This window comes from Acomys minous (genome assembly GCF_964271855.1).
Source record: "Acomys minous genome assembly, chromosome: 12".
Lineage (NCBI taxonomy): Eukaryota > Metazoa > Chordata > Mammalia > Rodentia > Muridae > Acomys > Acomys minous.
The window spans coordinates 39,775,231-39,796,291 of record NC_140493.1 but is presented as its reverse complement, the minus strand read 5'-3'; the positions used below and the strand labels follow the sequence as shown (position 1 = coordinate 39,796,291).

The window sequence follows — 21,061 nt, the reverse complement described above, 5'->3', positions numbered from 1 at the left end:
GAGCATTCTACGTCTGCCTTTGGTTTCTGTTCCTGCTATTAGGTAACCCAACCAAGCTGGTAAAGCTTAAGTGCATGGATCCCGGTGACTTCTAAGTGCCTATGTTAAAACTAAACTGTATTGGCCCTATGGCTGTCTATAGGGAGGTGACTGAAACCAGTGATGTCACAAGAGTGGAGCTGTAGATTTCAGAAGTTGCTCTTTCTCCCTCCACATCCACATCCCCAGAGGAATGGCCATGTGAAAACAAAGTAAGAAGGCAGACATCTACAAGCCAGCAGAATACGCTCCATTGGACTCCAATACTGCCAGGACCACAGTCATGGATAAAGATGTCTCGGTTGTTTAAACCCATTTGTGGCATTTTGTTCCACCAGCGTGGGTAGGCTAATCCACCCACTTAGATCAAAGGAGGATAGCTTACCGCCACAATGTACACCCTGATCAGTACTTGAATGGGGTGATTGGGTGGGATTCCTTGCTGGATTCTCAGCTGCCCACTGTCCTCTGAGGTAGAATCCTCTGGGCTTTTGTAGATGCAGAAGGAGCCCTGAAACCACAGCACATAGGCAAAAATCGCCATATGACCCATGAAAACCCACAATGATTCAATGGTTGGGAAAATGAAGATAGCCCACATGTCTGAAGGGCACAGGTTAGTGCTATCCTTTGTCAGGGGTGTCCCCTTGGGTAACTTCTACAAGCTGCTTGTCTCGGCACTTATTCATGGTATGCTAACGGATGGGATCAGTATGTCAGTGTCCTCATCACAGGGATGTCACATGGCCACTGTGACCAATGGGATCTGTGTGCTCTTTGCATATGGGACAGACTTCCCCAGTATAGTATTCTGCTTTTCAGATACAGCAACCAAAGCTTTGGGATGTTAAATATATTGTTTGAGGTCATGCAATTAGCTACTATAATAGACAGGATTTAAATCTGGGTTGACAAACTGAGTTGCTTAGGATATTTCAGCACATTGTGTAGCATATTAAAGGCCCAGCCTACAGTAATGAACATATAGATGTTAGTGACTGTTTTGTGATACTGAGTCTGCCCAAAAAGGGTTTGTGTTGTTTGATTCATCTTAGGTTTTCAACTGGAAAGCCTGCAGGGATCACGTATTTAATGTGTTATGAATGGGACAGCAAAGCAAAGGACAGTGGTCTTTATGGGTAGTGACTATGTCTTCTTAAATTACATAGAGTGAGTTTAACCCCACTGGCCACAAATCAAAAATAGCTCCAAAGATTGTGGCTGGGCCTCGTGGGGTTTCAGAGAAAGTTCTGGGTGGACCTTGGGGATCCTCCCCTCATGCCCATCCCATGTCACAGCCCCAATATTAGAACTGAGTCATGGCTGACATTTATGGACACAGACAAAGAAGGGGGTCCATATGGGAACCCACCTTGAACTTTCCTATGACTCGGTCTCCGTCCAGACTGTGATCATCTTCTGTAGATTTGCCCCTGAAGAGTTCAAAGGTCTTGACCCAGTCTTCAAAATTGTTGAACTCACTCTCAAGCTCACCATCATAGATCTTTAGAGAGAAGGAGGATTATACTAAGAGGAAGGAAGGTTAATTACTCCATAACCTTTCAACTCCTTCTCATTCAAAGTTTGGACAAAAATACAGCATAGCCTTCACCAGAATACAGTAGAAATGGCCTCTGGCTCAATCCCCAGCCAGAGTCCTTTGTCCCATCTGACACCTCATGAGGATGGCCTTTAGTTACTACATTTCCATCAGCATTTTTGTCTTCTGAGGTTTACCAGAATCACCCACTTCTCTATTTCCTGTTAGCCATGAAGTGAATAACTCTGCCACATGTTGACACCATGATGATCTATCTAAGCCCGTGAGCTGAGCAATCATGGACTGAGCCGCCTGAAACCATGAGCCAAAGTAAGCCCTTCCCGCAAGCTGTACTCTCAGGTGTCAGACCAGAGGTATGGAAAAAGAACTAATACAAAAAGGTTTAGTGCCAATAATGAGAAAGACCCAAAGATTCTCAAAAACTGGCCTTGAAATATGCCTCATGAAAAAGGTAAGAGACCACTGTTGATTTATCCTTGACGAGACAAGGAAAATGTTTGGTTAAATACTCCTAAAGCTAGCTATTATGAATTTTATAAAGCCCTTTAAATACAAAATTGAATTCCAAGAAGTATAGCCAACTGAAATATATATATATTGCCTGAATGTATGTATGTGTGCTATGTGTATACCTAATGTTGTGGAAGCCCAAAGGAGGTGTCAGAACATCTGGAATTACAGATGGTTGTGAGCAGCCAAGTAGGTTTAGAAACCAAACCCAGATCCCCTGCAAGAGCAGCAAGTACTCTTAACCACAAAACATTTTTAGATAGACAGGCATAAATACAGCGACCATTTTGTGTTGTGCTTAGTTGATGTTATTAGCCATTAAATATAGACTAAAGTATTTCTGGGAAGTTGTTATCATTAACATTCATTAATTCATAACACATTTAAAATGACAGAGTGTTTATTTTTATTATGATGCGTGCAGACATGAATTTTCTAAGTGGGAAATAATATACAGACTTTAAAACCGTGAAGTAGAATTAAATGTGAGGTTTAGAAATATAATCAAAATATGTACTCAAATTTCCTTTTAAATTACTTACCCAACTTGATCACCTACAAATGTAAATGCTATCATTCAAATTTTCACATCTGTACATATGCCTCTAGCTAATAATACCCTTTCGCCCATGTGAAGAGTGTTCTGGAGACTCTGGTTAATGCACATGTTAGTTTCAGTGTGCACACACCACATGATGTCGAGCTCCAAGAGGAATTGAAGGGAGTGTCCACACTGTAAGTTACCTCCCAGGTTGAAGCTAATGAATGTACGTCACACCCTTTTTGATTACAGGGCTATGGAGAAGGAAAACATGCAAGCTTCATTGATTTGATTGTGTTTCCCCCCACGAGTGACTAGAGTGAAGACAGCGTGAGTTAGTTCAGAGAAAGGAGTCACTACGGTGACCAAGGCACTAAGGGAAGCGTGCGCTGAGCTCTGCACCCACCCACGGACACCCTGGGCCCACAGACCTTCAAGACAGCCAGGTTTGGGATGCCATCATTTCCGTCATCTTTCGGTTTCTTCTTGAGCATTTTGTCTTTCTTCTTTTTGGGGCCATCTTCTATATCCAACACCACCTCGTCTGGCTTCGCCTCTGTGGATATTTGGTAGAAATTGATTTAGACCTGATAACTGCAGGGTTACTGCACATAGCCCTGTAGTTTGTGTCATACATAAAGGCAATGTCTGCGGCTGCCAGAGGGTCAGGCAAAGTGTTAATTGGGAGTACTGGCTGGTGTTGCGTGTCAACTTGACACAAGCGAGAGTCATCAGAGAGGAAGGAGCCTCGGTTGAGGAAATGCCTCCATGAGATCCAGCTGTCAAGTGTTTTCTCAATTAGTGATCCATGGGGGAGGGCCCAGCACATGGTGGGTGGTACCTTGCTTGGGCTTGTGGTCCTGGGTTCTACAAGAAAGCAGGCTGAGCAAGCCACGGGAACCAAGCCAGTAAGCAGCACTCCTCCATGGCCTCTGCATCAGCTCCCACCTCCAGGATCTTGGCCTATCTGAATTCCTGACCTGACCTTCCCCAATGGTGGATTGTGATCTGGAAGTGTAAGCCCCAAAAAAACCCTTTCCTCCCCCGCTTGCCTTTTGGCCATGGTGTTTCTGTCGCAGTAGTAGAAATCCTCCCTAAGACACTGGCCCATGTCTCTGCATGAGCACATTAAACTGGGCACTGAGAAGGCGCCTTTGCTCTTTGACCCAGATAGCAGAGAAAAGACCCTGAATTTGGATGAGCCTAAGGCTCTTTGTTATCTTCCTTCTCAAATGTCCTCAGGGTCTTGAGAGTCATCCAGTTCAACACGAGGCTCAAATATGTTAAGGGTCTTATACAAAGTCATGTTAATAACATTTATTTAGTCCTTTTTCCCCCCGCAGCATCTCCTGAAGAATGATGGCTAGAGACAGACTTTGAGCTCTGCTTTCTCTAGTTGTGTGACCGTGGATGAATAGCAACCCCTTTGTATCACTGTCTCATCATGTGGTTGATGAAGAGGCTATCCAGGCTGGCTGGTCATAGGAGGAATGTGAAAGGAAACATGTTAGGAGCCAGGCTCAATCTCTGTCTCTGTCTCTGTCTCTGTCTCTGCCTCTGCCTCTGTCTCTGTCTCTCTCTGTCTCTGTCTCTGTCTGTCTGTCTGTCTGTCTGTCTGTCTCTCTCTCTCTCTCTCTCTTTCTCTCTGTGTGTATGGTGGGTGGGCGGTTAGTGTGGTGTGTGATGTGCAGCTGCATTGTGTGTGTCTGTGAGGTGTGTGTATGTGTGTAGTGGGTGGGTGGTGTGGTGTGTGATATGTGTGGTGTGTGCAGCCACATTGTGTGTGTATGTGAGGGTGTGTATGTGTATGTGGTGGGTGCAGCCACATTGTGTGTGTATGTGTTTGTGTGTATATGAGGGTATGTTTGTTTGTGTGTGTGTGTGTGTGTGTGTGTGTGTGTGTGTGTGTGTGTGTGCGCGCGCGCACGTGCCATTCTTGGTTGCTTGGCATTACTGCTGCTATGCTGGGACTTGAATTGAGCGTTCAGTAATTTCCCAAGCTTCTTTCCTTGGGCTCTGCCAGACCATATCTAAGCAATCCTTGCAAAGTGAGTTTTGGATCCTGAATCTAGAGCTTTACATTCAGCACTGTTAACGTTTATCTTGTTGGGCTGGGCCTGTGCTTCCAGCTGGATCCTCTGGTCACCCTGCTGCTTCTGCACAACAGCTCAGCACAGGACAGGAGCCAGTCAATTGCAGAGATTACTTTGAATTACAGTTCAGCTCTAATAACCCATAAGACTTTCTTTTCTGGTACTGTAGAACTGAACCCAAGGAATGCCAGGTAGGTTCTGCTCTCCAACCCTCTGGAAGACCATGGAAACATGTTGCCATCTTCTTTATGTGGACAATGGAGCCGAGATGTAACACACCTCCCACGAGTTCTTACCATGATGGCCCCATTCTATATCCAAGCATCCCCCCGCCAAAAAAAAAAAAGCCACTTACCTGTGGCCCTTTTCTCCTTAGGGTTGTTCTCTTTTTCCTTAAAGAGAGAGGAAATACAATCATGGACACTACTACGTCTAACTACGTCAGAGTGCCAATGGCTCTCTAATTTATTATCACAACTCTCTGCATCCCCAGGAATGTCATTTTAAGGTGAAGGTCATTGAGTGTTCTTCACGGACAGGCACTTTCCCAGGCATAGAGAAGACAAATATTTTACAACTCCCTGGAGCACCCGACAGTCTGCACTATGAGCTTCACCTGCTAGCTTGTTCAGCTCTTGGGTGGGTACCAGGGCTTGGGAAGGGTAGCAAAGAAACAGCAAAGGGCTAACTATTCATAGAAAGTGGAAACATCTAATAGGCAAAAGGAGGGAGGGCAGAGGCAGGGGCTAGTGTTTGGTTTATTAACTCACTGTATTCTAGTGTTTTGAGTCATCCTGGATGAAAATGTAGTCTTTCCAAACTACAGAGTCCTAACAGTTTCAACTTTGATAGCATGTGACTAATTAATTCTTTCTTTGTAACTTGGGGTTGAGAAATCATAATAAAATTGATCACTGAACTGTTACCTGAATTTCCAGGCCCATTCCCATGGCGCTCCACTGTTATGACTTGATCCTTGCATTAGTCTATGTACATGAGGCCCTGTGGTTGCCATGGCAACCCACCAATTATTGCTATTTGCTATGCCGAGATTATTTCCCCTACAAATGTAGAATTCTGCTGGAGCCTTGGTGTTCTGTGGCCTGCGTGTCTCCCGTTGCTGATGCCCACTGTTGAAACTCCGCCTCTCGTTGCTGACCTCCCTAAGTCTCACAGGGGCTGATCCTGTGTGTATTGTCTATACTGAATGTCCTTCCGAGGTCTCCAGCTGAGCTTGTGTCCTACACCAGCTCCAGCTGGAACATTGAGGAATCTCATAATCAGGATCCTTGATCTTCTAGGGTTTTCCCTGCTGCATTTAACAGAACCATGTTTTTTAAAGTTCATCTTTTAAAAGTTAGTTTGACGATAATTTCGTACGAGTTTTGATTCACCCATCGCCCAACTGTGCCCAGGTCTACTCCTCCTTCCCTTTCCACCCAGTTTTGTGTCTTTTCCCTGTCAGCATCAATGTGTGATTTCCAAATTCTCTTGGATGCCCAGCTCAAAAAGAAACAGTCATACCGCACCCCTCCACTAGAAGCTCGGGGATCACTGTGGAAGACAGGGTTCGAAGATGTAAAAACCAGATGTGGAAGATGACTACCACAGTCATGTATGTCTTCTGGACACATGGGGAGGCCCTACATACGGACTCATATCAGCTGTGACAGCATGCACAAGGCCTGTGCAAGCCCAAGCCACACCAAATCCCAGCATGCAGAGCGGAGTTGGGCCTGAAGCTCCGCCCCTAACTGAGGAGCAATTGTTAGCTGCTAGGAGAGGAAGGCTGGGGGGGGGAGGGGGTTCTCTAAGAGTTCAGCCCCAGGGTCTGGGGGGGGGGGGGGTTCTTTAAGAGTTCAGCCCCAGGGGCTAGAGAGATGGCTCAGAAGTTAAGAGCACTGACTGATCTTTCAGAGCTCCTGAGTTCAATTACCGGAAACCACGTGGTGGCTCACAACCATCTATAATGTGATCTAACGCCCTCTTCTGGCCTGCAGACATATATGCAGGCAGGGCATTGTATATTTTATATATATATATATATATATATATATATGAGTTCAGCCCCGGGTAAGTAGACCAGACCACAGTGGAATGGCAGGCAGGATCGTGTTTAGGCCCCCAGGCTCTTCATGCTGGAATTGAAAGGGAGGCAGGCATATGGCCTTGAAGGAGGGAGACCAATGCAATGTTTCCCTGAGTCCCTTGACTGTCACAGGAGGGGAGACTCTACCTTCTGTGCTTTCTTTAGGGAGGCATAATACTTAGACCACCAGTCGATGACATTTTCAGCAGATTCATCTGCTATAGTCCTCTTTCTCCTTTTGGTGGATCTCCGGGAAGGCTTCCTGGGGTCTTGCTAAGGGATGAAAGATAGGTTACTAGTCAGGCCAACTGGTCAACTGAAGAATATATGCAGGTGCCCAGTGAGAGGTAGGCAGAGGCATCTGTTGGTTTTATGGTACCAGTGCTCCATGCTGCTTCAGTAAATGAGCATCTAACTATATTTTCACCCATACATTAATTAACTCAGCCAACAGTTATGAAGATGTTGTATACTGTGCTTGACTTTAGAGATGCAATGGAGCTTCAACAGAAAACCAGAAAGCTCCGAGTTCACTGGAGGAGAAAGTGGGTGCAACAAATGGGTACTAGACCATGTGACACAGTGTCTTATAACAGAAGGGGCATTGGCTGCAGACAGACTTGTGTTAACAGCCATTAAGCGATTAATATGAAATATGTGATTCTCTGATTTCTCCCTAAGGATGATGACATTAGCTAGCCTATTTCACTATGGGAAGGGTCTAGTGACATGAAGTAGGAACTCCCCAGTTGGCTTCATTGTTTGGCTTAGGAAGAACAAATAAGTGACATCTAAAACATAAGTAGTGAGTGGCAGGAGAGACTTAGTTATATGTAATAACTGTAAGTACCTATCTCAGAAAGCAGGCATTTAGAGAACACAGTTGTCATCATATTGTCAGTTGGCTATAGAAGACTCACTATGCACCCATCATCCCTTCTATGCCCAGCATCTCTAGTGGACCTACTGTGTGCCAAGTACTCTATCAAGGACAGGGCATACAAAGACATGATGTCAACAAATCATATACAACCTGGATTAATAGGTTTATGAAACTAACAAACTCTAAGACCAAGAATGTACATAAGTGTCTGGTGCAAAGCTGGGACAATGAAGGGGACATGGAGAGGAGACACTAAGGAAAGAGGTGAAAAGTACAGCCTGAGAGAACATCCAGCATTACATCATACTCCTTTTTTTTCATTTCAGTTTTTACTATCTACTGGGCAAGAAACTTCTTAGGATTTTTTTTTCTTTTGGTGACATCTCCCTATGTAGTAGGATGGCTTTGAATTGGTAATCCTCTTGCCTTAGCCTTCTGAGTGCTGAGATTACAAGCATGTACCATTATAGTCAACAAGGAAGAGTTTAAAATGATCTTGGGGTTTACAATTAAATTGTGACTTCAGAAGACTTACAGCATCATCTTTGGTCCATGGCCTTTGGACCTCCCCATCCTCAGAAACTCCCACGTTCTAACCAGGACCAGCCCCGCTCAGTTCTGAGGTCAGTGATCGAGTGTGCTGAGAGCTATGGCAGCAGACATCTTCCAGAAGCCTACTTCACTGAGGATGAAAAGCCTTTCTCCTCTTTAGGATTCAAAGGACACATCTTCTTGGTCATGTCTGACCTTGTACAACGCAGGCTCTAAATGTCTGAGCAGTAGTCCTGGATGAAGGAACCCTTGCCTTCCCAAGCTAATGACTCTGGAAGAGTTCCTGTTCTATTAAATATTACTGTCACATCTGACTAACACTTTAATTTCATACACAGTGACTTTCCAATCCTCTGACAGTACTTTGAAGTGGACATCAATATCGCCATTGGGAATGAGGAAGCTGATACCCAGAAATGCGGAGTCTCTGGCTCAAGGTCACATAGCGTGGGGCTGGAGGATTACTGTCTACATTTCCCAATGCAAACTCCACTGAGCCTGGTAAATAAGAAGCAGATGACACTGACTGACCTTGACTTTTCCATCTTTTGCTGGTTCCTGGTCCACAGGTTTGTGTTCGGGCTCCAGCATCGGAGAGGAGTCAGGGATGTCGCCTAGGGTGGCTGTCTGGGCCTGGGCAGAGTCAGGTACCACAGTGGGAGGTGGCTCAACATCCACATAGACGTGGTCTGTTGGCAGACCCTGAGAGGAGCTGGGAAGTTCGGAAGACTCGGTTGCTGCTTCGAGTGAACCTGAAATGCCTGAACAAAAGCCCATTTGGTTAGGCAGGGAACACAGCTGTCATAGCTGAATTCAAATGCAGCAAGTTCTTGACATTTCTGAACCTCGTTTTTCTTTTTTTTTTCTACCCATTCTCCCAGGGGATAAAATGAGACCCCGCTGTGTGACACCCAATGTACAATAGGCAACTGATAAGTGGCCTTATTAATTATTTATCACTTAGAGAAACTGCCCACACCGGGGATCCTGAAAGTCAAGGTTTAGGGCACAGGTCCTCGGCAGTGATGGATTGTCTCTTCTAGTGTGTAAATCTGCAGAGAGTCTGAGTGGTCAGTGAACCCCAAGTGTAGGCAGGACACTGGATACAGGATACTATGTGTTTAATGGGAAGCACAGTTATATCCTCAAACTCTGGGGTTCTAACTGAGCTGCTGATGTCATTGAGGGTCGTAACCCTTGTCCAGAGCTGCAAAATGGCCTCTGCATTTCATGTTGTACAACTCAGCACTGAGAGGTGTTCCTCGGTTTGGAGTTTCTGTGGCTGCCAAGGCCTTCAGAAGGTCTCATTTCACTGGGTGTGTCTCCCAATAGCATAATTTGTCCAACAAACTGACAGGTGTCTACTCTGCTATACACAGAAACCCACACAGAAGTGGACACCCACAGAATAGCAAGACACCCCAATAACCCAACAAAGCAAAACACAACCCCTGTAAATTGGATAGTAGGAGGTGAAGAGGAGTCGGTTAGAAAGCAGGCTGCAAGAAGACACAGAGGGGGCTGATGCCGTCATGGGACATAGAATGGCATGAATCAGCACAGTCCTCCAGAGCGCCCTCTGTCTGTATTCAGTGGAATTTCATGTGCACATTCCTTGAGACCAGCAGCCTCACTCCTGGATAACTAGGCTGGAGATTTCCCACACAGCATCTACCCTCGGGAAATGCACACAGATACCTTCAGCACAGGACTTTTGGTGAAAGTAGAGAATTGTAAACAAACTAGGAGTTCAGTCCAGTTCAAGAAGAAAGGAAAGGGGGAAATACAGGATATACAATGGATTCCATAACAAACCGACCAGCATATGACCATGTACATGGGTATTAGAATGTAGCACTGAGTGAAAAGAACCGAAGATATTATAACACTGTATCATGTCTGTAGATCAAATGTGTTTAAATTCACGAGAGGAGCTGGAAAGATGGCTCAGTGGCTAAGAGTATATACTGCTTTTGCAGAGGACCTAAGTTAGAGTCCTGGTACATGCTCTCTCTCTCTCTCTCTCTCTCTCTCTCTCTCTCTCTCTCTCTCTCTGTCTCTGTCTCTCTCTGTCTCTCTGTCTCTCTGTCTCTCTCTCTCTCTCTCTCTCTCTCTCTCTCTCTCTCATTAAATCTTTAACTTCTACAGCAGTGTTGGTGAGAGGCCTATGTTGGGAGGGGTCTGGCAGGCATAGGAGGAGGGGGGTACGACAGAGAAGACTTTAATAGATCAATGATCATGACGCAGCGCGGAGCTGAGAGGTGAAATTAACTCTGAACACCTGAGAGCCAGAAGTGGGACAAATAAAAATAACACCGAGCATAAAGCCAAGAAAGATGGCAGAGAATATGGGGGCTGGGGAGAGGAGTTTAAGGAATATTCAAGGATGTCTCAACAGAGGACTTGATTCTGATGTGTGACTTAAGGAATAATTTATCAACTATAGCAGAGAAGCCAGAAGTGTAAATTCATGGGAAAGGCCCAGCCAGGCACTGGGATACTCTTTGAGGCAGATAGCACTGTACATACCCACAGGCGCATGAGTCTGCAGTCCTTTTCGCTCTAGAATCTAGGATGTGCTACCTACCTGGCCTGGCTCCGGCTCCATCTGTCTGTGAGGTCAGGGCAAGAGGCTCTCTGGATTTGGACAGGAACTGCTTCAAGCAGTTGATGGTGTAGGTGCCCACGAGGGTGCTCCTCCCAAAAGCTCTCCAGTCCACCACGCAGATGCTCAGCGGCGGATGCAGGAGCTCGTCCTCAGGCAGCTCCTACAGGAGAGGTGGAGGGAAGATGCTACTACCTGGGGATGTTCAGCATGCTCTCCGGCCCTGAGGACCCATCTATAGGCAGGCCCAGCTGGATGTCTGCCTCCCTCCTCCTCGCCTTGACATTCTAGGCTTCAGACCAGCTTTGTGGCTTGCCTGAACTCTGGGTCACTGTCTTCCCAAGTCAGGAAATAAGCATTAAACCTGTGATGAATATTTTCTAATAATAATTCATTCCAGGTACAAATTCCAAAAAGACTTAAGTTGTAAAATATCTCCCACTCCTGTATGTCCACAGCAGTATTTTCTTTCTTTTTTAAAAATATTTATTTATTATGTATACAGTGTTCTACTTGTATGTACACCTACAGGCCAGAAGAGGGCACCAGATCTCACTGTGGATGGCTGTGAGCCACCATGTGGTTTTTGGGGATTGAACTCAGGACCTCTGGAAGAGCAGTCAGTGCTCTTAACCGCTGAGCCATCTCTCCAGCCCCAGGGCAGTATTTTCAATCCTCTCATTTTGTCATTACTGAACACAAGAACCCTCATTTCAAAGTACAGTTTAACCAGTGCCAATATGTGAAACAAATGGAGGCCAAGCCACGAGGTGTGGCGTTAAGGACAAATACACATTTGTCTCCCTTAGTGCCCCATGAGGAGGCATGGCATCTACCGTGGAGGGTCGCAGACACTGCAAAGCCTTTCGTGCCACCACTGATCTTTTAGAACATGTCTCTGTGAAGTTGAGCGGGTTGGAGAAGGAAAACTTCTCTTTTATAGTTAGTTCCAAACCACAGCATAGAAGTACGTCTGCTGAAATATTGAAATCAATAAAAGCACAGCTGTCAAGGGACATAACTTGACACATAAGAACCACTGGCATTCTAAGCACAAGGAGTGTTATTTAAATGTGGCCATCAGAGTAAGTTTCTATAAAGCATCTTGTAACCAGCAATTCTCAGAAGCAACTGGAAGGCTTGTTAAACCAGGGATGTGTGTACCCCACTCTAACACTTCCTTATTTGGCAGACTGGGCTAGACCTGATGTTCTTTTTCTTTGGTGTGTGTGTGTGTGTGTGTGTGTGTGTGTGTGTGTGAGAGAGAGACTACCGGGCATTGAACCCAGAGCATCACACATGCTAGGCAAGCACTCTGTCCCTGAGCTATGCTCCTAGCACTAGGTTTAGTTTTCTATGTTTAAGGCAAGGCCTCACTAAGTTGCCCAGGCTAGTCTCAGACTCTCTTTGTAGCCAGGTGAGGCCTTGAACTTGTGATCCTCCTGCCTCAGTTTTCCTGAGTAGCTAGGATGACAGGCCTACACCACGATGCCTACAATGTGCAACAGGTAAGGCTGGCATGCGTGAGTACTCCAAAGGACCCTGCCAAGGCAAGTGTTGGCCAGCTTTCTTTGGTTCATTGTATGATCTAGACCTGACCTTATGAACCACAGACATCTACTGTATCTCACTCTGAAAGCCTGGCTTTCCATAATTAGGCTACCCACTCGGATGGTATACACCTGAAACCTTGAAGCATCCCAAGGCCAAGCAGGTGAAGGAGAGGAGCCTGACTGTGGAAAAGGGGGGCTGCGCAGCTGAGGGAGGATTAAACCCATACCACTTCAAAGGCCTCTGCCTGCACGCTGAAGTTGGGGTTGTTCTTGTAACTCTGGATCACGCAAGACTTCACACTTCGTCCCCCACATTCGATGAGCACCTGTGGCCGGTCCACGGAGAGGAGTTGTACCTTCTTCATTTCCCGGACACCCCAGAAAAGGACCTGAGGAGAGGGCGGGCAGAGTCAGAGAGGAGCCTGGTGTATGACCAGTGGAAAAGCCAAATGTAACTCCTGGGAGTGATGATACAGTCTTCCAGCTAGTGGCACACCCTGCCCTGTCCAGTTCAGCTGGCAGGGTCTCCCCTGGGACAGCTGCCCACCATGCCACACCCCTTCAACTATGTGGGTGGGTGGGACCACCTCCCATGGGTCTTATGGGGCAAGCTTCCTAATTTCCCGAACCATACCTCGACCCGGTATTTACTCAGCACTGGCCGGATGTTGGAGGGAACAGGATAGTTCTGTGTGATGTCTGGAGGGCCAATGGGAGGGAGGCCCTGCAGCCCAGAAGAAGGGACCTGTCACACAAAATAGTCATCAGTGAGCAGACTTGAGAGAAGTGAGAAAGTGTAGCCAGGCTATGCAGCACTTTCTCAGGTAGACATCTTAGAATCTTCAGTCAGTCATTAATGATAAGAGCACTGATTGACAAGCATGCAGTGAGCATGCAGGGTGTGCCTTGAGGTGGAAAGACACAGTCTTCGGTGAACTCACAGCAGATGATGGGGAGAGAAAACCCCCATGGGTGTATAGTCGCTCACAGCTTGATAAAATAACACAAAAATTGTAGCAATGGATTCAAGGGGGCTGAGATCACGTCTTAAGCCCTTGATGCTTAACTACCCATGGCCTCCACAGAGTCAAGCACTCCAGAGAGGCTATGGAGAGGGGTTGAATTTAATGAAATAGAGACTTACTGTTAATCAGTGAAGCAGAAAATAAAACCGTTTGAACTCAAGAGGAAAATGGGTCACTTTTGTGCCCTTGGGCACAGTGAAACCGCAGGACAATCACCATGCTTTGCGGGAATATCCCACAAGGAACCTAGAGGGTTCCACTGCAGACAGGGAATTTCCCACATGTAGGCCATGGTGCTCTCTCTTTGAGACCTACCATGCTTGGCCCCATTTGTCAAAAAGCCTTTGTAGATTGGGTCCCAGTTATTATGGCAAATTTCTGTCCTCTGTCCTTTGACAGCACTGTGTCTACTACCTAGGTACATTACGTGTGGAAATCGGGCGACCAAGTGGAGAAACTAGGCTTTTGTGAGTGACCCTGTACTTTCCTTCCCTGAGCCTCAGATACCTCTGAGAGGCTCTTGTCTGCCTGAAAATTCTACAGCGCTTGGCCAAAAGGAAGTCTTTCTTTACTTCCTCTCACTTTCCAAGTCTTCAAGCAGTGCTGCAAACACAGAGGCTTCTTAATAAATGTTTACTAGCAAACTGACACATCAGCTCCACATGCTAGAAAATGCCTGCTTGCTCATCAAAACTGGCAAAGCACAAACACTCCCCATTTCGTTATTACAGACATCTTCTAGTTGGCCATGGCAAATGTGTTTAAGCTAAATACATGAAAGCCCAGAAAAAAGACCAGACACCACAAATACCAAATAGGCCAGAGATGACAAAGCCATGGAATGAGCCAGAAAAAGAAGTGGATGCAGTGCAGACAAGTACCAAGCTGCCTGGCACTGCCAAGGTGAGTGGAGTTGTCTGCCAACGTTAGCTCGCCTGGGACGCTAACTTCAGTCCTAAAGCCCCAGAGGAGCTAAGAGGTAGGACAGACACTGTGTGTTTTCTCTCATTTGTATTTCTTGGCGTTTACATAGCTATGTAGAGTCTCATGTATATAAGGCATGAAAATAGAAGAGAAATTGTCTAGGTGAACAAAGGGGACTGATAGGAGGGGGATCGGGGAGAAAGGGAGGGCGAGCCGTGGGTTTTCATGAAGTGTCCTTATGCAACCCACCACCGTGAACAATGAATAGGAAAAAGCCCAGCTGGGACGGTGGCAGAGAAAGAGCTGCCTGTGGACGTTCTTCCTATTCTATTTTAACTTGACACATAACAACTGTGCATATGCACAATGTATACACGCTTTATGTACAAAGTGGGACTGCTTTTTAAATAACGTGAAATGATCCGATGGGGCACTCGGCGTACCTTCAGATCATGTCTTTGTATGTGGGGGTGGGTGTGCAAAACCCTCAATTCCTGGTAATTGTGTGAATTCTGCTTCTCTAGGACGTTAAAACCTATCCCTCCCACCCAACTGAAACCATCTTTTCTACAGCCCCACCCCGACTCTCAACCTTCCCAGCCTGTAAGAGCCATTATCTAATACGCTGTTTAGAATGGTATAACTTGTGAGGATGCAGAGATGGTTCAGGAGTTAAGAGGCACTATCTTCTCTTGCAGAGGACCCAACTTCGGTTTCCCAGCACCCACGTGGTGACTTACAACTATATATAACTCCAGTTCCGGGGGATCAAATGCCATCTTCCGGCCTCTATAAGCACCAAGCACACAGGAGGCGCTCGTACGTGGATGCAGAAAAAATACTTATACACATAAAATAAAATCAAATAAAAATATAAAGGCATCTTTTAAGCGCTCTCTTAAAAAGAGGAAGTGTGTTTCTTTATCCTGGGAGTTCTGAGATGTCAGCCTGGGCAACGCCCCCTTAGAAGGCATACACTTATGACCTTAAATATTCACCCCAGCTCTCAAGGCAGTATGGTGGAGATGGAGTGGCTAACAGGCAAGTTTCTTCGCAACACCATGGGGCGGCGTGGCCTCTATCAATGGTATGTAATGGCTCAGGGCATGGAACTCTGGGAAATGAGGGACTATTATGAAGGTGAAATCAACTCAGGGGCAAGTAGAATGATTGTGAAGGACACATTGCTCTAAGATTCCCGGGAAGATGAAACATGAGGAGTTCATAAAAGATCTGGCTGCACCACTAGGGCAAAGGTGAGGTACCAAAAAACAAAACAAAACAAAACAAAACAAAACAAAATACTAAAGAGCTATTTACTCTCAGGGCCTTGCGTGGCCTTAATCCCAGCCTTGCACATCTGGATAATTACAGATGTTCAGGAGCCTTTCCCTTTTTCCTGCTCTCCTCCTCTCACCATGTAGCCTTCCACTGATTCTCACACTTGGCACAGTGATGAAGGACCAGCCTTGGGTCCTCTCGCTAGCTGTAAGAACTTGGAATCTGTGCATCTCAGGCCGGCCACTGGCGAAATGCAGACGGAGATGTCCAAGTCTCAGAGTTGTGAAAAATTGTTGAGAGGCGTGTCCATGCAATCACATGCTTTCTCCACAGAGACATCCTTTAAGCTGCCTCTAGCTGATTGGTGTTGGTTCTGGACTGCTGCTGTGTAGGGCGGGTGAAATTCTGAATGAATGTGTATTGTTGACACAAGTGCCACCATGTCAAGGACTCCAAGGCCTTAGATCCATGGGAACGGCAAGTCCTTCCCTGGTCTGAGTACAGATGTTAACAGTGTATGCACAATGTACCAAGCATAGCTTCCTTCCTCTGAGTGTTTACAGCCTGAGACTGCTCCCCTACAGAGAACCCTACTGAGATTTGCTAACCCATACCCTCATTCGGCAGTGTACAACAGACACACTGGCTCTCCAGGCTGCTGTGGTTTCTCTGTGGGCCCTGGATTTTCTCTACACATACCTGTCAGTTTTTCATTCTTTATTACCCCAGTTCCAAAGCTGTGTAGGGTTAGACACTGGTGGTATCAAAATAGTTTTCTAGAGGAAAATGACATCAGTTTGGTTCCAGTCTCTCTACTTATTGTTATATACGATGTCCATTGTGCAGTAAAGCATGGTATGTAAGGAGATAGGACAATGTAGTCAAATGCCAAGAGAAACAAGAACAAAGACCCCAGAGGTTTGGGGTAGTATCACCATCAGACATAAACTCTACACAACAACAGTGCTTGATCTGCTCAATAAAAGACATGCTGAAGGATTTCAGCGAAGAATTGAAACCTAAGGCAAAAAGAAATAAATAGAAATTTGATGACCATACATATAGCCACAAAAAAAAAAAAAGAGCATCCCAGCTAGACCCAGATCTTAGTCACCAAGGTGACACTGTAGCAGACAATGCTTCCCCAGGAAGGAAATGTGAGAGCAAGAATGTCCACATACTGACATGTTAGCCACAGAGGAGGTAAGTGCCATCTCTGCGATTAGCTGATGACTCAAGAGGAGTCTCCTGGGCCTGAGCAGAGTCTTCTGGAATGCTATCTTCTTGTTCTCCTGACCTGCCTGTCATTAGCTTATTCCAGGTGAATGGTAGATTTAGATTAGCATCTCATTAATGGATAACTTTAAAACAGGAAGAGCACACAGAGATGCTATGTAAAAGGAACTTAACTTAGGCCACTAATGAGATGGTTCAGTGAGCAGCAAACATGAGGGAGGATGGATCTTGCTTTGCTCAAGCCAGTGGGACTTAAGGGAAAACAAGGACAACACAGCTTTTTCTTGATCTGTATCAAAGAGACAAAGCTTAAAGACAAATGAAAAAGAGTTGGACAAAACTCACATGATGGTAAGTGAAAGGTTCCTGGGATCTAAGAAGGCAAGTATGCGGCATAGGTTTATAAACGCTATACACTGAACAACTCCAGGGGGCGCTACTCTTGGGATGTGGAGTGAACATGCTCTGTAGTATTATAAGAGAGTGTTTTTAGAATTTGGAAAGTATGGCTGTCAGATAATGGCAGCAAGGTCTGTGTTTTGTCTTCTTAGGAACACAACCACACAGGGTAGACACTGAAGAAAAAAAAATACATGTTTGAACGTATGAATCAATGAGTAAAGTGATTCTTGTCCTCCACTAACTGACCCAGTGACAGAGGAGGTAAGGACTGTTTCAACTGCCTACAAAAAACGGTCATGAATTAAATAGAAAAAGAGGCAAAAGAGCAGGGGTGGGGGTGGGGGATGGACAGGGAACACTTAGACTGAGGTGGGGCAGGCAAGCTGGAACCAACACCTGTTGCTCTGGATTTTGATAATTCTCATAGCCAGGTAAGCAGCTCTGCAGGAGTTGAGGTGGGCTGAGTAGGGAGGTATTTCAGAATGAGTTAACAGCATTGTCTGGGAACAGAAGAATAAATATGGAGACCCAGGAACCTGGAGTTGGCTGGACATGAAAAGGCCACAGTGGCTTTAGGGGAAGTTGAATACTAATAGGCGACCATGAGAAAGTAGTTAGAGGGCAGCCTTTGAGACAGCTTAAAGGCCAAGCTGAGGATTTGATATTCACGCGCAGTCCAGAGTTTTCTCTCCGTGGATTCTCGGCTGTCATAAAGAAACAAAATGGCTTTGTAGTTACATTTGGAAATACTTGGTTTTTAAAAAAAGACATTTAAAAGTGTTCTTCAGAGAGCCTTTACCACGATAGAAGGTCGTTCAAATCCCTGAGAGAATGTCACAAGAAATACCTTCTCAAACCCTGTCCACTGCCATTTGGAGGAACTGGTGTTTTAAAAAAGCAAAATTTGACAAATCGTCTCATAGGTAAGGAGTGGGGAGCAGCTGAAGATGCAGAAGAGGGGAGAGGGGAGACAAGCTCACCATCTGGAAGGGATGTGGAGAATGACAAGAACAAGACAATGATTGGCATGAGGACTAGGAAGGTTCTGGGAACAGAGATGATGGGAAACACACAGAAGCAGCTACAGGGCTGGCCAGGCCATGGGCATAGATACCAGGGGGGCACTAGGACCGGGAAGAGAGAGGGGCAGCTAGCGTGGGTGGCTGAAGGAAGCAATGGATTTGCTGGGTACATAGAAAGAGCCTTGCCATCAAGTCCCGTGTCAGGGGCGTGTCTCAGGGTGGGAAGCAGGGAAGTAAGTCATCCACGGACACCAAGAGGTAAGCAGCTGTGGTAAATGAAGCCATCTCCAGTCCCGGTGTGCTCAGCATGTCTGAGCTCTACCTGCTAATGCAGTCACGCTGATGATCAAATCACTTTTTAAACAAGTGATCAAAGGAGACATGTCCCTCATGAAATCCCGATGCATTGCCTCGCCTAGGCTCTCTACCTCTGGCAACGCTTATCTCTAGGCCACCTCGTGGAAAGCAGCAGATGTCTCATCAGTGGGCCCAGTTCTGAGAGAGGAAGTGGATAGGACCATAAGTCAAGATGGCAGAGCCCTCAGGTCATCCTTAGGGGTCAACTTGTTCAGCCTCCTCATTGAAAGACTTCCTGAGAGGCTTGGGGACTCAGACTAAGAGTGCCCTCTGAGCTGGGAAGAGCGGCTGCTGAGAGCCAGCTCAGCTAACGTGATACCTCAGCATTCTCATGTGCACTGTGTCGAACCAGGGCTAGCACTCCAAAGTCAGCCACCACCTCCCTCAATGGATAGCGCTCTAGTAGCCTTAAAAAGAAAGTGCACACACAGCTTTGTTTGTTAAGAGGAAACTTCGCGTGGGTGTGTAACTCATGTTATCAAAGTTTTTAAATGTCAGTTTCCAGGTGCCCAAAAGGAGATGCCCACAGACACGGGATAACAGGGTTGGACCAGGTGTTGCCTTGGTAAATACCACATCTGGGGAAGCTGCTCCTCTTGCCAAGTGGAGCAGAAAGACGTCTGGTGTACATGTCCTGGACTTCTTACCTGCAGCAGCTCAAACACAGCAAGAAGGTCCCCTCCAGAGAGGTTCCCACAGAAGATGGGGTGATAGCACAGCTTGGGGGGCTCATAGTCCTGGTCAGCTAGTATCACAACTGGAGCAGCTACTGTGGCACCCAAGTATTCTGGTTTCCCCTAGAGAAGAAGTGAGTTGTTAATTAGTTTGTACTAGATTTGTTCAGCATCGGTGCTACTTACAAAGGTACCAGCAGCAGCTTTTCCTTCTTGTCTTCTACCAGGCCCCCCCTGCCCACTCCCACCCATGGCTCGGGGGACAGAGGGTACTCTCCAGGCTCCCAGTGCAATGCTCAAAGGATAACCTTGGGGCCTCCCTGGTTGTAGAGAGATTATAACATTAAGGTTATAAGGAGAGAGATTAACTAATCAACCAGAGTAGATTAGGAGGGGAAAGGAAAAGCGAATAGCAGACATCCCAAAGGAGTCTCTACTGTGGTCAGGATCGTGAACTTCACAGATAAGTAAGCCTGAGCCTTGTGGTCCCAAATACGCCTCTTTCTAGCTTTGTGACCTGCACCAGGTACTCAACCTTTTTGAGGCTCATAATGGGGTTAAAGCACAACATTGTAAGAAGTAATGTAATCTTATGTATCATGTGTATTATGTGCCCAGTACATGGTAATGGAACCGGAATGCTGGTGACAATGGCGATGACTGAGGTCAGTGTGTTTTAGGTGAGGGTAGTAAAAGGGAGAAATTCTCCTTTGTGTGTAGGTACATGTGTGGGCTTCACGTTTCTTTAAGAACTATTTGATGGCACCTGCCTCTTCCCCAAGACAGATCTCAAAAGTCAGGTCTGTGCTCCTCCAGAAGACACAGGGGCTATAGCAGCTATGCTATTCCAGCTATCTCAGGAATCCTAAGAATGGGAGTTCCATATGGGAGGGACTGCCGGCTTTATTCACTGCTGCATCCTCTGGCCAGGAAACTCTGAGTGACATTTGCTGGAAGACATGCTCCTCTTAGTCCGAGGACGGTGCCCATCTTCTGTTTCATTGTAGGCAGCATTTTAGCAGCTATGCCACATTACTGTCTTTGGATTCATGAGCCAGCACTTGCATTGCCACTAGGGAAGGAGGTGGAAGCAAGGCTTTAGCTCAGCCAAACAAAACTGCCTGTTGATACCCAGTGGCATCCGTTGGGGGAGTGGACGGAACGGATGGAGTTAGAATAGATTGGTATAAAATGAGTCATCTGATTAACAATTAGTTTGCTAATCATTCTTATTTGGAATGGTTAACTCAAATGAGCATAAACCCAAGCAACCAATTTGCCAAATGAAAATGTATAGTGCCAGGCAACACTTGATGGACTGCAAGCCGCTGCAGAATGAGAGAAAGTTCTAGACTGCAAACATGGGCCAAAAGAGTTCAATTCTAATAATCTGATTCTCATATTTTATATCCACTTTAACTGCAGCCTAGAGACATGAAGAAAATCTATATATGTCTCCCTATATTTCTATAGGGGGAAGGTACAAACTTTATTGCCTTTCTTTCCCACGATCCTTTTTTTCCCCTTTATATTTGAAAGCATTATCTTGATTTTTTTTTCCTGTGAAGGAAAGGGCATCCGTGAGTGGGGATCTGGAAAGGAGACAGCAAGTGCTGAGAAGTACAACTAGCAGGCTAGGGTAGCGAAAATTCCAGAGACGTTGGAATCTTTTTTCAAATAGAAAACACATACTTAGGATGGAAAGCACATTCCC

At 46.0% G+C, this 21,061-nt stretch overlaps 1 protein-coding gene across 1 annotated transcript in view; it reads right to left on the bottom strand.

Moving 5' to 3' along the window:
- FER1L6 (fer-1 like family member 6) overlaps window positions 1-21,061 on the bottom strand; it is a 114,352-nt gene that overhangs the window by 33,207 nt on the left and 60,084 nt on the right. Inside the window, exons 21-30 of the mRNA XM_084749401.1 lie at window positions 19,321-19,470; window positions 13,061-13,171; window positions 12,654-12,815; window positions 10,856-11,036; window positions 8,800-9,029; window positions 6,981-7,106; window positions 5,100-5,136; window positions 3,083-3,207; window positions 1,412-1,543; window positions 425-550 (exon numbers count right to left, since the gene is read on the bottom strand). Coding sequence (XP_084605527.1) covers window positions 425-550; window positions 1,412-1,543; window positions 3,083-3,207; window positions 5,100-5,136; window positions 6,981-7,106; window positions 8,800-9,029; window positions 10,856-11,036; window positions 12,654-12,815; window positions 13,061-13,171; window positions 19,321-19,470 — 1,380 coding nt within the window. The remainder of the gene's footprint in view (window positions 1-424; window positions 551-1,411; window positions 1,544-3,082; window positions 3,208-5,099; window positions 5,137-6,980; window positions 7,107-8,799; window positions 9,030-10,855; window positions 11,037-12,653; window positions 12,816-13,060; window positions 13,172-19,320; window positions 19,471-21,061) is intronic.